This window comes from Gigantopelta aegis, chromosome 8 (assembly GCF_016097555.1).
Source record: "Gigantopelta aegis isolate Gae_Host chromosome 8, Gae_host_genome, whole genome shotgun sequence".
Taxonomy (NCBI): Eukaryota; Metazoa; Mollusca; class Gastropoda; order Neomphalida; family Peltospiridae; genus Gigantopelta; species Gigantopelta aegis.
Genome location: NC_054706.1, coordinates 9,823,466 through 9,840,488, shown reverse-complemented (window position 1 = coordinate 9,840,488; position 17,023 = coordinate 9,823,466). Strand labels below are relative to the sequence as shown.

The 17,023-nt window shown below is 38.2% G+C and overlaps 1 protein-coding gene across 1 annotated transcript in view; it reads left to right on the top strand.

The window, feature by feature from the left end:
- The window catches only part of LOC121378743, a 59,838-nt gene that overhangs the window by 5,659 nt on the left and 37,156 nt on the right, over window positions 1-17,023 (top strand). Inside the window, exons 4-9 of the mRNA XM_041507032.1 lie at window positions 1,444-1,476; window positions 2,747-2,986; window positions 4,215-4,323; window positions 5,829-8,780; window positions 9,162-9,337; window positions 13,152-13,325. Of these exons, the coding sequence (XP_041362966.1) occupies window positions 1,444-1,476; window positions 2,747-2,986; window positions 4,215-4,323; window positions 5,829-8,780; window positions 9,162-9,337; window positions 13,152-13,325 (3,684 nt within the window). The remainder of the gene's footprint in view (window positions 1-1,443; window positions 1,477-2,746; window positions 2,987-4,214; window positions 4,324-5,828; window positions 8,781-9,161; window positions 9,338-13,151; window positions 13,326-17,023) is intronic.

Genomic DNA, 17,023 nt, shown 5'->3' with positions numbered 1-17,023 from the left:
TCATTTGCACGCTTTGCATGTGTATTCCATGTTCCCAATGCTGAATTTCCGTATAATTGGAGCTTGCGTTCGTGTACGGTGCACACTCCAAATTCGACAATGATACGACGTCAACTGACTATCGAAGATCGAGGAAGGGCTATTGCTTGGCTTCAGGATGACAATACGCAAAGAAATGTTGCTCTGAGACTTGGTGTCAGTCAGAGTGTCGTTGGCCGACTGTGGCAACGGTACCAAGCAACGAATTCTGTTCGAAATCGTCCACGTTCGGGAAGACCCCGAAGCACTACAAATAGAGAGGACCGCTACATCACCAATATGGCTCTACGTCAACGCACAACCACTGCACGCCGATTACGTGACAATTTGCGGACTGCGACTGGAACTCGAGTGTCTGATCAAACCATACGCAATCGTCTGAGAGCCAATAATCTACGCTGCCGTCGCCAGGCTGTTCGACCACCACACCTACCACGTAAGAGAACGGCCAGACGTCACTGGTGCACACTTCATCTGCGGTGGCAACGTGTTCAGTGGGGTCGAGTGATGTTCACTGATGAGTCCAGGTTTAGTCTCCAGTTCAACGACGGTCGGGTTCGTGTCTACAGACGTCCTGGGGAGCGCTTCGCTGACGTTAACGTTAGACAACGTCACCGGTTCGGTGGTGGCAGCGTCATGGTGTGGGGCGGCATCTCTATCCACCACAGGACCCCCCTCTATGTGGTGGATGGCAATCTGAATGGAATCCGCTATCTGAATGAGATTATCCGGCCGTTGGTTCTCCCAGGCCTTCAGCAGATTGGCGACGGGGCAGTTCTGCAGGATGACAATGCCAGACCCCACCGCGCCAGGGTGGTAACGGACTTTCTCAGACAACAAGGTATCGCCAGGATGGATTGGCCAGCATATTCGCCTGACTTGGCCCCAATAGAGCACGCCTGGGACGAATTAGGCAGGAGAGTTCGGGATAACCATGCCCCTCCGGCCAACCTTCATGATCTGGGTCAACTTCTTATGGCAGAGTGGCAGGCCATTCCCCAAGAGTTCTTCAGACGTCTGATCAACAGCATGAGGCAACGATGTGTCGAGTGTATTCGCGCCAGGGATGGATTCACACACTATTAAACGAATGTTCTAATGTTTAAAATCCATGTTTGACAACCTTCAACTTTGACAGCATGTCATGTGACTTTCTTGTATACAGTGACGTTTATTTGTGTTTTTTTGTAAATATGGAACAATAAATTAAATTTTTGGTGTAGTTTACATCATCAATCTAATACACTTATTTGGTTATACATTTTTGACCCTTAAATTCTTTTGAGTAGTATATGATACGGATGGCTTGTGACGTAGTTCCTCTGTTAGGGGAAAATAAATAAATAAATAATGAAATTAGTTTCGTTTAAAAAATAATAATAACATGTTTGTTTCTATTTTCAGCTGGCATATTTGTCCGTGTTCCTATTTCAGGACGTAAGTAACTCTAATAAACTAACTAACTAACTAACTAACTAACTAACTAACTCTCTCTCTCTCTCTCTCTCTCTCTCTCTCTCTCTCTCTCTCTCTCTCTCTCTCTCTCTCTCTCTCTCTCTCTCTCTCTCCATGTGTGTGTCTCTCTCCAGTCCAACACGGCATTCATAATAAAGGATATTTAGTTATCTCCCTGTATCTCTTTTTCTAATTTGTGTGTCTTTCTGTATGTGTGTGTGTGTGTGTGTGTGTGTGTGTGTGTGTGTGTGTGTGTCTCTCTCTCTCTCTCTCTCTATCTCTCTCTCTCTCTCTCTCTCTCTCTCTCTCTCTCTCTCTCTCTCTCTCTCTCTCTCTCTCTCAATCTGTCTGTGTGTCTATCTGTCCCTGTATATGTGTGTCTGTCTGTTTCTCTCTGTTACTCTCTGTCTGTCTCTGTCTGTCTGTCTGCCTGCGTGGTACCTGCATTGACTTTCCATCATTAGTCTTGACAACATATACGTTATAATGTGCTAAGTGATTTAAATATTTTTACAACTCGTCCCACAATTGCAACATCGATTTTTACAAGATCGTTGACTTTAACCAGCGTTAAATGCTCGGCCATCGTTGTTGTCGTCTTCTATAACCTACAGTGCATGCATTTTAATGGCATATTTATACGTTTAAAATATATAAAAAAAAAAAAAAAAACCTAATTAAATTAGTAGATAAAACATATTGCTTCAACAGATCTTTAAATTAAAATTAAAATGCATTGGTGCATTCGTATATCATCGTGCTCATTTACGAATATTTTGTTTATATTGACAAGTAGTCTGGCAGATCTTAGAAATCACTATGCCTGATGTAGATCGGTCAAGGTGAGTGTCTGTTTTAGTACACGTCCGTTCATTGGTTGCCGTGAACTGAATTACCCAATCAAATGACCAATTAAACAATTAAACCAATGAATGCTAATTTCTCAGTGATAAATTATGATTTTTATTTTCCCCGTTATGAGTGCCAGCTGGGATAATATATATATATATATATATATATATATATATATGTATGTATGTATGTATGTATGTGTGTGTTGTGTGTGTGTGTGTGTGTGTGTGTGTGTGTGTGTGTGTGTGTGTGTGTGTGTGTGTATGTGTGTGTGTAAAAATAACAGAATATCTAATACGGCTGTACATAATGCTAAATTCTAACCGTTGGAGCATATTTGGATTAAACCATGATTATAGTATTTCCATAACTGAGTTTCACGACTTATGGCGATCTTCAGATGAAGCCAAAGTAACATCTGGTTCTGAAACAAAAAGCTGCATAGGTCTGTCTGGAGGAACTTTTAAGCAGAGGTACAATAATCATATCAAGTCATTCAAACACGTCAAATACGAAAAGGAAACAGGATTGTCCAAGTACAGATGGGAGCTGAAGCGGAAGGAAGCCCAGTACATCATACGCTGGAGGATAATAAAGGAATCGAACACTCAAGGGCGCCTGTCTGGGCAGTGCAACTTGTGTTTAGATGCTAAATTGACTATCCTGCGCACAAAAGGAAAAAGCAGCCTCAACAAAAGATCTGAACTTATCTCTAAGTATCGTCACACAATTCGCGATTCAATGACATCATAAGATGCAAGACATCACTTTCGTCAAATTATAACGATCAGCCATCTGAAGATCGCCATAAGGCGTGAAACTCAGAGTTATGGAAGTACTATAGTATTGGTTTATATATATATATATATATATATATGAGAGAGAGAGAGAGAGAGAGAGAGAGAGAGAGAGAGAGAGAGAGAGAGAGAGAGAGAGAGAGAGAGAGAGAGAGAGAGAGAGAGAGAGAGAGAGAGAGAGTGTGTGTGTGTGTGTGTGTGTGTGTGTGTTTCGGTATCGTCAATATCATATGTTACAAAAAAGAATAAAAGTTGTATTATGCGAGCCTTTGGCGAGCATAATACAATACTTTTTATTCCTAATAATACTACATGGTATTGACGATAACAAAACACACGAGGGTAACAATCTCTGTATCATATAATTCCAAGCTTAAAGCAAACTGATTTTATAAAAATAATTTAATTCCAGTCACCCATTACGCGATATTTAAATGACGTAAGAATATGTGGCGCGGTTTCTTTTTGAATGGAAATGACATCAAATGTGAATGACGTCATTTTGGATATCATTACATAATAATAAACTAGTGCTTAACGTTTTTTTTTTTGTTTTTTTTTTTTCGTTTTCTGAACGCTGGACAGCTTGCAGTGTAAAGTTTGTATTGTAATGTTTTTGTTCGATGATTATGAGTGCCTACTTCAATTAAGGAGTGTCACCGTAGTAAGTTTGCTTAAATGTCAATAAACGTTGTGCCGTGACCTCGATTTATTTGCATCTAAATTCCAATCGTTGTTTAATTATAAAGATTCCTATGGCCACAGCCATATTTACGGACAGATAGCGCGAGTACTCTGACGATAAGAGAACTATACGGATATTTAAACAATTATCAACACTCTAAGAGAGTGTTAGTAATTGTCGAAATGTCCATCTAGATCTCTTACCGTCAGAGTACTCGGGCTAAGGCACAGACTTCTACTTCTGTAGATATTAGGACAAGCAATGTGATACGGTAATTCCAACCTATTGGATTTTTTGTTTGTACTATTCCATATTTTGAACCTTTACATACCTCTTCAACTCGACGGTGAAACTCTTGCACATTTATGATTATTTCGTCGTTTTAGATCAGGTGTCAGCCTTGACAGCTGATGTGGCAGTACTCATGCGAGTGCCACCGGTGGGCGAGGGTGTGCTCATCTTTCGCGGACACCTGATGTCATCACTGTTGCATCAGTGATTCATGCATGCATGTCATAACAGCTGTATTTATTCTAATTAGCTCTGTTCTGTGCAAGGTTTGATTTAGTAAACTAGCTATAGTCTGGGATGGCAGTGCACGATGGATGAAATCTCCAATATATGGTCTCCTCAGGGATGACTGTCCTCCTATAGACGAGGCAATAGAGGGAGATTCGAGGAATCAACCATTATTTTGTCAAATGCTCATTCGACTCTGTATACGGCCCTGATCACGTATTACACAATTGTCGTTCAAACTTACGGAGGCCCTTAAAAAACACATTTTGTTCCAAGGGTTAGAATAGCCTTATCTACCCCTCACAATGGTGATTGATTCTCTTTCTTGTCCATTTAATTACTGTAACAAACCTTTAATTTAGTAATCTGTGTTTTGTTTATTCTAGAACAATTCATAAATACTTTAGCTACTAACTCATTTAAACTACAGTACACTTTATGCAACGATATGAAATGTAACAACATAACAATAAATATAAATATGAAAATATTGTTTAAATAATTTTTTTAATGATTCAATGTTAAATGACAACTTAGCAATAAGTATTTCAGCAGATGCTGGAAAAAAAATGTTATGACGTCAATCATCATAAAATATGAATTATAACGTGAGGTGTATTTAGAAATCAGCTCGAGTCAGATATATTTTTGTTACCCATATGGGCAGAGAGAAGTGTGAAAAGAAAAGTGATATTTTCCTTGGGAAATAAAGCCAACAACATTTCTTCCCCTAAATAATTTTTTACGTCATAAACAGTGCTTCACTATAGGCGGTTAATTGTATAATAATTTCCATGGCGGAATTCATGTCAATAACTAACTTACATCATCAGCGATACGTACGTCACAGGTATGACGCAACACTGCCTCTTGTTCTCAACTTGCAAACAGTTTCGTTCCAAAATCTTCCATAAAATGATAAATATTGAAAAAGGGCAATAAACAGAATACCCAACTCGCTACTCGGCAATACCGTTTATCTTGCGCTCGTGAATTGATGTTGTCTTTCCCTCGCAATACATTGATGTTGTCCTTCGCTCGCCAAAGAATGGGGAAAGACACCACTAATTCACTCGTGCAAGATAAACGGGTATTGCCTCGTAGTTCGTTGAGTATATTCTGAATCTAACACCATGCGAATGCTAACTAATTCAGCCCAAGAACATTATTATTAATCTTCTGTAGAGGAATTTGTAACATTCAACCGCAAGTGCCACACAATTCGTTTAGAGGTCCATGCCCATTATTTGTTGAGTATTGGGAGACCCAATGTGCTGCTGTTCATCCTGGTTCGTGTAGTGCCTCAAACGGTCAAGTGCTATAAACAGAACAATTTTCCCGGGCCTTGTCCGTGGCTTAAAATGCTACTTCTCAATCCACAGCGAGCAAAACTACTTTGATGTTATAATTATGGGTAGGATAGTTGATACTTGTGAAATGTTAATCCATATAAATAACAAAATAAATTATTATTTTCACAGGGATGCAAAACCTGATGAACCGTTTGAAGTCCACGCATCGGTTAGGAATGACCCCAATGCAGAGTTTACCTTTGATTTGGACAAACTTGCCATTCTGATACAATCGTGTGATGGAAACTTTCTTACCAATGACAAAGCCAACAACGGTACCCACAAGTTGATTGCCGTGGCATCAAACACCATCACACATATAAATAGAACTGCTCTAGTGACCTTCATGTACAAACCTGTCGTCGTAGCTGACAATGAAATAAATATTGTATTTGGCGACCCAGTTATTTTGGTGGGATCAACCTACGAAATTAATATTAGTGTTAATCAGAATGCAGACGTGGGTGCTTTTGTTAATTTCGACACATTAATTGTGACGAATCACGACTGTTTTCAGTTAAATGCTTCAAACAGATACGCCGAGGCTGGATCCTTCACCATCGATGTCTTCGTCTGGACCCCAAGTGGCAACAAATCCGACACAAGGGACCTAAAGGTGGTGTATCGTTACAGCGGTTTCACTATTGGCCTAAACAAAAATGAGATACAGACGACCGATAATGCAACGTTCTACGTCAATCGAAATCAGACGGCTGATTTATACATGGGCAACCTGACCGTCACCATCTCCCCATGTGGAACATCCAGCTTGGTGGAAGAATTAACGCTCCTGCCTGGCGAAACGCAACTGTTCCCGTGCTCATTTCTAACACAGGGCAACTACACAGTTAACATCTCAACACAGTCACCATTTGGGATAGAAGATTTCCTGACAATGGATGTCTACGTCTGGGACAGGTTGAATGTCTCCCTGCATTTCAACGAAACATACTTCGCAGTTGGTTCACAACCTGTGTTTCAAGTTGTTGATCCTCCACTCTCTGGATTTAAATACCATATCGACTTTGGTGAAATGACAATAATCGAGGAAGCTAATCCAGGGATTTTGATGCAGCCATACTCCGGTATTAGATTACCAGCCTCATTTAATTATACTGAACCTAAAACATATTTCATCACTTTCAGGGCATATAACGATTTCTATACCGTTTTACAAAAAACGTGTATCAGTGCTATCTACGGACTTCCCGATAGCTATCTTCAAGTGAACCCAAACCGAACTCTTCTTATTCCAGAAGATGGCCTTGTTCAATTTGAAATATATTCTAATGATGGTCTGGCTGCTCCCAAACCCTCCAATGTTACCTGCGATATAGATTATGGTAACTTAACTGTCTTAAATGTTGCAACTGAGTTTGACTATAACGCCACCGGTTTTGGACTCCGACTAGAACACTATTACAAGCAAGGTGGAACATACGAAATGATTCTGAACTGCAGCAACCCAGTGAGCAGGATTGTCCTCATGACCACGATCAAAACGATTAACTTCAGTGTCTATTTATTCAATGTATCTTACAGCAGTGTTAACCTGCATAACGAGAGTGAATCTGCGTTGTTCAAGATCGAGCTACAGCTGTATGACTTTACACGTCCTCCAAACAATGTCACTCTAGAGTGGAATTTTGGTGATGGCTCTGGTCTTGTTCAGGCTGTTCCTATGACTAACTTTTCTATACAACATATCTACCCAAATAGAGGACACTATTCAGTATATCTAGAAATAAAATATATTATTGATAATGATATCAGAAATATAAACCTCGAAATAAGCATGGGAGCTTTTAACATATCGCTAGTTTCCTCTGAAACATCCGGACTAGTGTCTGTGACACAGTTCAGTTTTGAAATTGCAAACTGTTTACAGGGAACGACTGCTAATATTGATGTCGTTTGGGGTGATGGAAGTTCCGAGCAAATCAATTTGTCGGCAAACGAAACAAAATTAGTAGGTCACACATTTGGTTTGGCAGGCACCTTTACACCACAAATCAAAGCAATGAGTGCCAAAGGTACTGAACTGTCATCCGTTAATGATTCTATTTTAATAGACAATCCAGTTAAAGATCTAACATGGAACATACCAGCGTCAATTCAGTTCGGTAGTACATTTTCTCTAGATATAAAATACACCGGCAGTTTGGACATAAATAACGTCACATGTACGTTTGACTACGATGGTGTTGTAAACATGACAAAAATTAACTTCTCGTCGCAGTCTACCCAGCTGTCTGGTCCCGAACACATCTTTGCCACGATGGGAGATAAAACGATATCTGTAAACTGTTCGAACCAACTATCTTTCCAAACAGTGACACAAACAATTGTAGTGGTGGGCGGATGTTTTACTGCCGCAAGAATGTTTGAACAGAAATACAGAGATATCAGCACACCACTTAAGGCATACACATCGCTGATGCCAATCATCTCTGAACGAATAGAATTTTCATCAAAATGTCAGAACAGCACTGAACAGACCTTCGAGTGGACAGTTGAAGAACAGCGGCCGTCTGGGTGGAGTAAACTCAATGTTGCCAGTCCAAATGCCAAGGTCTTTGATATTGCCATGTGTGAACTTGGACCCGGATTGTACAGACTGTCGTGCATCCTGACTGTTTATGGATCGAAGGTGGAATCGATCAAAGACAAGATGTACTTAGAACTCATAGACCCACCTTTAATTGCCGAGATAGCAGGAGGCGCACAGTTGACTCTTAAAAGTGATGCTGATATTTTCTTAGATGCCATTTCCAATTCTTTTGATCCAGTGATAGGTTACGGGAAAGAGAACCATCTTGATTTTTCATGGCGGTGTTTTGAGGTAGTAGAGGATGACGTGGAGAGGTATTTAACCCCAGAGAGTGATGACATCTCGTACGAGGACGGTACAACCTGCACGCTTAGCTTCACGTCCGCCGGTGTGGTGACAGTCCCCGCGTCGTCTTTGCAGCCCAATGCTTGGTTCTTATTTGAAGTTGTTGTTTCCAAAGACGTCCGGTCAGCAAGAGCTATTCAAGCCATACACATCGTAGACGATGATAGACCAGAATTCTTTCTGTAGTAAGTATACCTAAATTTATGTGTTTCATATTATTGCCACATTACATTTGTTTGGTAATTTCATATTATTGCCACATTACATTTGTTTGGTAATATTTCTCTTACTCTCACAGATCTCACAGTTTTTCATCTCTTGTCAATTTAAAGAAAACGAGTGTTAGAATTTTAGGTGATTAACTAAAGATAAAAATGTTTTCTGCATAAATTTATTCTAGAATATATATAATGTATTTCATTATGTCATTTATGTATGCATATACATGTATAAAACATGCTAATAAAGAACCAAACACATAGTGAATGAAGCATTCTGTTTGTCTATAACTATCTTAAGTAGCTATTGATTAAAACATGTTACGTTATCGCGATTTACTGTTTTAGCTGCAGGTGGAACTGTGAAATGAAGAGAACTAGACGAGTTCGCATGATATACGACAGTCACTTAAACTGCACTAATTGCACGGATGTCGAACTGACAGCGGCAACATACCAGTGGCAGCTGCACAAATACAACGGGATTAACTATGGTCTTGTTCCAAACGTGCCCGTTCTGTCAGGTTGGTTTATAGTATTTCAGTTTTAGTTGTTATAAGTGTTTTAACAGTAGTAGTAGTAGTAGTAGTAGTAGTAGTAGTAGTAGTAGTAGTAGTAGTAGTAGTAGTAGTAGTAGTAGTAGTAGTAGTAGTAGTAGTTGAAGTAGTAGAATAGTAATACAAGGAGGTGATACTGCTGTCTTTGTTGTTGTGGTTGTTGTCAAAGTCAGACCTAAAAATATTGTTCAGATTTACTGATATTGCCAGTTTATTGGGATCTTATTTATGGATTTGAGAACCGGAACTATTTTAGAAGAAAAATGGCTCCTATGAACATCTGAAAACCACGGCTAAGTCGGCTAGAGCGGAATATTCAAAATGGCTACAAGTGCATAAATAAAATGTAATATATCTGGCATCAGTTGAGCTAGAAGGACGAATGAGGTGTCATTTTCAATTACTTTTGACATTACAAAGCCACTGAAATAGTTATTGTTTTACAATCGCCCTGGCCAATAATTCCAAGATGGCCGTTGTTAGCCATCTTGAAAAACATAGCATAATGTATCTGGCAGCAAATGAGATAGTCTCACTACACAGATGTCATCTGCCATTCAAACCCATGTTAAATTGCCCAACTTCCAACGAACATTTTCAATAGAACGGATTCTCATTGGCACTAACAATATACAGCATTGCGAACATACATTATACAAGCATTTATTTTCACTCCAAAATTAAAAACATTTCCGTCTCAGTGTTTTGCTATATGACCGCACCATTTCCTAGAAGTGAATATGTGAACCATAACGTGTCACTATTAGGAACTATAGTGGACCGTGATGAATGAACGTTCACCCGGAAGTGATCATACCTCTAAATCCATGATGGCTACTGTCGTCTACCTTGGAAAAAATGTCAACCTCTAACATTTCTAGTACCAGATGAAATAGAAGGATGAATGAGGTGTCATTTTCTAAAAAGTGTTGTATTACAAATCCACTGGAATGACTATTGTAGTGTTTCAGGATCATCCTGACCTCAAAATGCAAGATGCCTCTGTTAGCTATTTTGAAAAATGCGAAACTGTAATATCTCTGGCACAAGTAAAGATGAACTAGAAGGACATGCGAGGTTTTTGTTTTGCACTAATTTTGGTATGGCCGTCAGACACTATTTCTAAGTTAATAGTTGTATCTCATGATTGTTTAATGTGTTAAAGAGTCCATGTCTACAGTTAACATGTGACGAAACAATATACTAATACTAGCAATACTACGTTTGTTTGATGTGAATACTTCTCCATAATTGAAAATGTGAAACAACTCATTCTGAACTACATACTAATTGTACATGTATATCAAGCTTCATTATTACTGCAATATTTACTGTTTCAGCCACAGTCATACAAACACACACACACACACACACACACACACACACACACATATATATATATATATATATATATATATATATATATATATATATATATATATATATACACTCTTCAAAAGAAGAAACGCAAAACCACATTGTCGTAACATTTGGAGAATTGATTTAATTATTGAATGGTGAGTCCGATAATTACCAAATGTTGCAGGATTGTTCACAATTCACTCTAGTCCATTGTGAGTAAGTGATAGGACACACCACCAAGGTCAAGGTCATCTGGAGTCAATACCGGGTGTGGCCTCCGCGTGTGTTGACAACTGCCTGGCACCGCCTACCCATTGAAGCAACCAGAGTACGGATGACGTCCCGGGGGATGGTGGCCCACTCGGCCTGCAAGGCTGCTGCCAGCTCGGGCAGGGTCCGGGGCTGTGGTTGTCGCTGTCGGAGGCGTCGGTCCAACTCGTCCCATAGATGCTCAATTGTGTTCAAATCCGGTGATATCGATGGCCAAGGAAGGACATTAATGTTGTTGTTCTGTAGGAAAGCCGTTGTGAGACGTGCTGTGTGAGGCCTGGCGTTGTCATGTTGGAACACTGCGTTGGCGTTGGCCATAACTGGAACGATGTGTGGCCGGAGGATCTGGTCAATGTAGCCCTGTGCATTCAGGTTGCCCTGCACGTGGACCAGGTCAGTTCTGCCAGTGTGTGAGATGGCTGCCCACACCATGACACTACCCCCGCCGAATCTGTCCACTTCCTGCACGCAGTTTGCCGCATAACGTTCACCACGACGCCTATACACGCGACATCTTCCATCATGACGTCGGAGCAGAAATCGGGACTCGTCACTGAACCACACCTGTCTCCATCGCAGTTGAGGCCATTGTCGATGAATCTGGCACCACTGCAGTCGGAGTCGACGGTGTTGTGGTGTTAAGATGACACCTCGAACTGGACGTCTGGCACGAATTCCTACCTCACGTAGGCGGTTCCGTACGGTCTGGTCGGATATCCTGCGCAAACCTGGTATTGCTGCGGCTGTGGAGGTGGCAGTAGTCAATCGTTCCCGAAGGTGGCGTACCCGGATGTAGCGGTCCTGCCCGGGGGTAGTGACCCGTGGTCGACCGGATCTAGGGAGGTCACGTGTTGATCCATGTTGCTGGTAACGGTCCCACAGTCTGGAGATGGTGCTTGGGGACACATGGAATGCCCTGGCAACGGCCGTTCTGGATTCGCCTGCGTCTAGTCGGCCGATGGCATTGTTTCTCTACGGTTCACTGAGACGTGGCATGTCCTGGATTGTCAACTGTCGGCCAGATACAGAGGCCAGGCAAGCGAACACCCTGCACTTTTATACTGTCGGTGTTCATGTTTCACGTGCAGACAACGCACGTGCAGTGGTGACATGGTTTGCACGTGGCTGCGTTTTTGCGAATATTCACATTTTGGAACTTTATTGTACAGTAGCTGCGTTTTATCGAATGTAACCATGGGAATGTGTTTGGGACATGCAATGACCTTATATTCACAAAGCATGAACCGGTAGGAAACATAAAATCGGAGTTATAACCCATTTGTACCCTTTTGCGTTTCTTTTTTTGAAGAGTATATATATATATATATATATATATGGACGTAGCCCAGTAACGCGTTCGCTCGATGCGCGGTCGGTCTGGGATCGATTCTCGTAGGTGGGCCCATTGGGCTATTTCTCGTTCTAGCCAGTGGACCATGACTAGTATATCAAAGGCCGTGGTATGTACCACCCTGTCTGTGCGATGGTGCATATAAAAGATCCCTTGCTGTTAATAAAAAGAGTAGCCCATGAAGTGTCGACAGCGGGTTTCTTCTCTCAATATGTGTGTGGTCCTTAACCATATGTATGACGCCATATAACCGTAACTACAATGTGCTGAGTGCGTCGTTAAAACAAACATTTCCTTCTTATTCTGTGTGCGTCAGTGTGTATGCGTGCGTGTCTGTATGTGTGTGTGCGTGCGTGTGCGTGCGTGCGTTAATATGACTCCGCAAACGATTTAGTTTCCACTGAAACTTTTCCGTGGAAAAATATATGTATATTAGGAAATAAACTGATCACTAGGAACATCAGACGTACATTTAGTATACTACGACTGATAGTTCACGCACACAAATGTATTTAGTACGACATTTTAATCATTAATTCCGCTCTGTCAAACGGTGAGATCTTAGAAGTGGCAGACAAACCTCTGGAAAATGCTATAGCATTTATGGAAACTATCTTTGACGAACATACCTCATTGTGGCTTCCAAAAATTTAGAAGATTTACAATATAATTAATGAATAATAATAATAATACATGAGCAATATTAAATGAATAATAGTACATACTAATGAATGGGAATCAAAATTATTGGTTTAAGGAATAATAATTTCAAGTTCATAAAATGTGTTATATTTACAGACCGACCTGCAAGTGTTTTCGAACTTGCGGCTGACTTTCTGAAACCTGGAAAATCGTACAAACTGAAGGTAACGGTGTCGAACGTAGGAGCTCTCCCATCTGCGTGGGCGACTGCATTCTTCACTGTGAGTGAAGAACCTTACGACGGAACCTGTACCATTAACCCTTCAAAAGGTCAGTTATAGAAAAGTGTAATATAAGTATATACCTATATATACCTATGAGGCGTGAATCCAGGAAGGAGGAGGTGGTGGTTGGGAGTGCCCTGAAAATGTGTGTATAGCAGATGATGTAGTGCTTAGTGGGGAACACGTAATAGCTTTGTCGGGTTGGCGTTTCTGGAGAGTATAGCATGTTAGTGCACATTTAAATATTACAGGTGTCCATTTTAAAGTTGCACCCATCCTACGTGGTTTGTAGTCCCGAAGTACATCATTGGCTGACTGAAAATTATACATTCAACCGGAGCATGATAAAGCGGATGTCTGAAGACAGTGGTTAATTATTTTGTATCTCCTTCAATCCACATAATACACAATATTGATGAAGTTAACCGTTTTATTTCACAACTTTGTCGTTTTTCCGAGTAGTACGTCAACGCCCATCTATAACAAATAAGAAAGCATTGTGTTCAAACAGGTCTTTAAAATCAAAACCATCAACTGGAAAAAAAACCCCTAAAATAAGTAATTCCATCCCAGAAGCTATAGTTTTTTCAGTGACCGAAAATATATATTGAAAACAAATAGTGATTGCAGGACAAAAGTATACAAACATTGTCACAGTGTCACTAAAGGAAAGCTCGTCTGCCAGAAATACCTCGACTAACTTCGTCTTATAAAAGTTATTTCTTTTTTATAATAATTAGGATACTGTACACACACACACACACACACACACACACACACACACAGATATATATATATATATATATATATATATATATATATATATATATATATATATATATATATATATATATATATATAGACAGAGGATAATAAACGAGTTACCAGTTGTTATCAAATTTATGTCCCGAGTGAAATAATTTTCACTTTTCATGAGGTTTAGCGAGTGACAAGTGAAATTTATTTCACGAGAGACACAAATTTGATAATAACTGGTTCCGAGTTTGTTATGCTATTTATTTGGTATTTGGGTTTTAAAAGTCTTTATTTTCGATATAGCCTACTTCGGCTACACGTAATTGTATATAGAAACGACGTAAACTACTTTTACTATTCTGGGTATTGCTTTAACTTTGTATTTTATTCACGTTTCACAGATAATTTTCAAAACCCAAAGGTCTATATATTCTCTAAAAAAATCTATAATGAATTGCACTAAACTAACATTTTATTACAAATTTAACACTGAAACCAGAAAGACGTAAACGCAAATGCTTTAAACTAAGTGACGTCAATGTGTGTGATTGGCCAAATAGGGATGACGTTATATTTAGTACTGACAAGGTGATTGGTTCGTTAACGTCAAATTGTCCTATAGTAGTGTACGTTAAACAGTGCATGATAAAAAAAAAATCCCCGTTATAAGTGCCTGCTGGGGTAATAAATGATAATATGGTATGGTTGATGGTATTCGACTTAAGAACATGCACACATGACACTGTAATGTAGGGACGTGTTGTCTTTCTTGAAGAAAAAAAAGTCATGTTAACGCGTGTAGTGGAGTTCCTTTTCCGTCCCCCCTCCCTCCTCACCACTGGTAACAACATAGCAAATAAAAAATAATATTTAATATTGTTCTATGTGGAAATGTAAATTTGGAAACAGTTGATTTTCACTCTTCTTTTAAGACTTGCTTGTTAAAGAAACTATAAACTATTAATATGTTCGATGCGTTAATATTTTATGTTATTTTCGCATAAATAAGTAACATACTTTGGACTCAATAAATAGACAAGGCTCCTATCGATAGCATTTTGAAAGAACCTTAAGTAGTTTATGATGCTAAACGAGAGCGGCAACGTTAGTAACGTTTTGTAACATAAATTTTGAAGTTAGTAGTTTATATAATTTAATAAAAGTACGTATTTAAAGAATTAATAATATCCGATGACAGCCAAAGTGGTTTAGATTACCCTGTAACAGTAAATAATCTTATTTAACATATATACATATGATTATTGTTTAAAAATAAAAAAATAAAACAATAGGCAAGTTATATTGGTATTTTAAATATTTATGATATTATATAAAAATACTGAATATATATGTCAGTTATTTGAGGACTTGGTGTGATTACTAATACACGTATATGGTAATAATTATGTACTTTTGTTAATCCATTACCAGAAAAAGGAACATATACCTTGTTCTACGCCTTGGGTTATTCAATTAGTATATGTGATTGTATATGAAGCTTTAGCGAATACAAAAACATATACATGTATATTGTTTTTGTTGTTATATATATAAAGCACAGAACGTTTTTATTCATAAAACGCATAACAACCATACAGTATATACATAACGGACACCATATACTGACTATTACAGTTTCTATAAGGTTAACTTACTGTACATATTATAAATAGTTCGGAATTGCCAACAAAAATGGATCAAGACATAAAAAATCCTTACTATGAACTGCAGAAGCTTGGATGATGTATTTAAAAGAAAACACATTTTCCAATTTCTAAAGAAAAAAAGGAAGATTTATTGTCTCCAAGATGTTCAATTTTGTAAGGAACAAAAGCAAGTCATTTAAGAGCAATGGAGATAATCAGAATGTTATTTTACTTTTATTTGTTTATATAAATCAAACGCACGAATAACAGCTATATTTATAAACAATATTTTTAAATTTAAAATTAAGAATCAGTTTATTGTCAAAATGGATAACTATGTAAGACTAAATTTAGAAATAGGTAATCATGCTTTTATACCCCAATCAATATTTATGGTCCAAATATAGACAGTCCAGCCTAGTTTGTCAATATAGACAATATTATCGAAATACTAGATAATAAGTTTGTAATTATATGTGGTGACTGGAATTTGGTATTAGATGAGGAAATTTATTTATTTAACAATACAAATATAAATAATCCAAAAGCGCATTAAAAAGTCTCGGGAAGTATTGATGTGTTTGATTTAAAAGGTCCGTGGAGAGAAATTAATCCACATTTGAAAAGATACTCTTGGAGGCAATTAACACAATTTAAACCGGCACACTTAGATTACGTGTTCAGATCACACAACATCGTAACGTCTGTCTCAACAAATATATATCGAAATGTGAAATCTGACCATTCATTTGTAGTTGTAACTTAATGAACTCGTCATTGGAAGATATATACTATGTATTAGCAATAAAGGAAAAAAAAAAAAAAAAAACCCACTGAAACAGTATAAGATTACAAATAAGTTAATTAAATATTTAGTAGATGATATGTTATTATAGAAAATGCTAATATTAATGAGTCGTTGTAAACCGTTTTATATGAAAGAAACTGAAAAACGTTAAAAAATATATAAACGTAGAATTAGAAAAATTATCAAAATAGATGAAATGGATGGACTTCTTAAGAAACAAGAAATAATTAGAAGTATTAATAATCTACATATTGAAATTGAAAATTTCAGTTCTATAAAGACAAAAGGTTATTTCATTAGATCTAGATCAAAATGGATTGAAAGGCTGAAAACCAACAAATTACTTTTTGAAATCGGAATCCCGTAATATTTACAAGGCAAATATTAAACGAAACAAAATATGTTTATGAAAAATTGTATTCTAAAAAGATATGCCTGAGGTAGATTTAAATAGATTATTTAAAAATTCGTCGAGAACAAATCTTAATTTAGATACAGCAAATACACATGAAGGTAAATTAACATATGATGAAG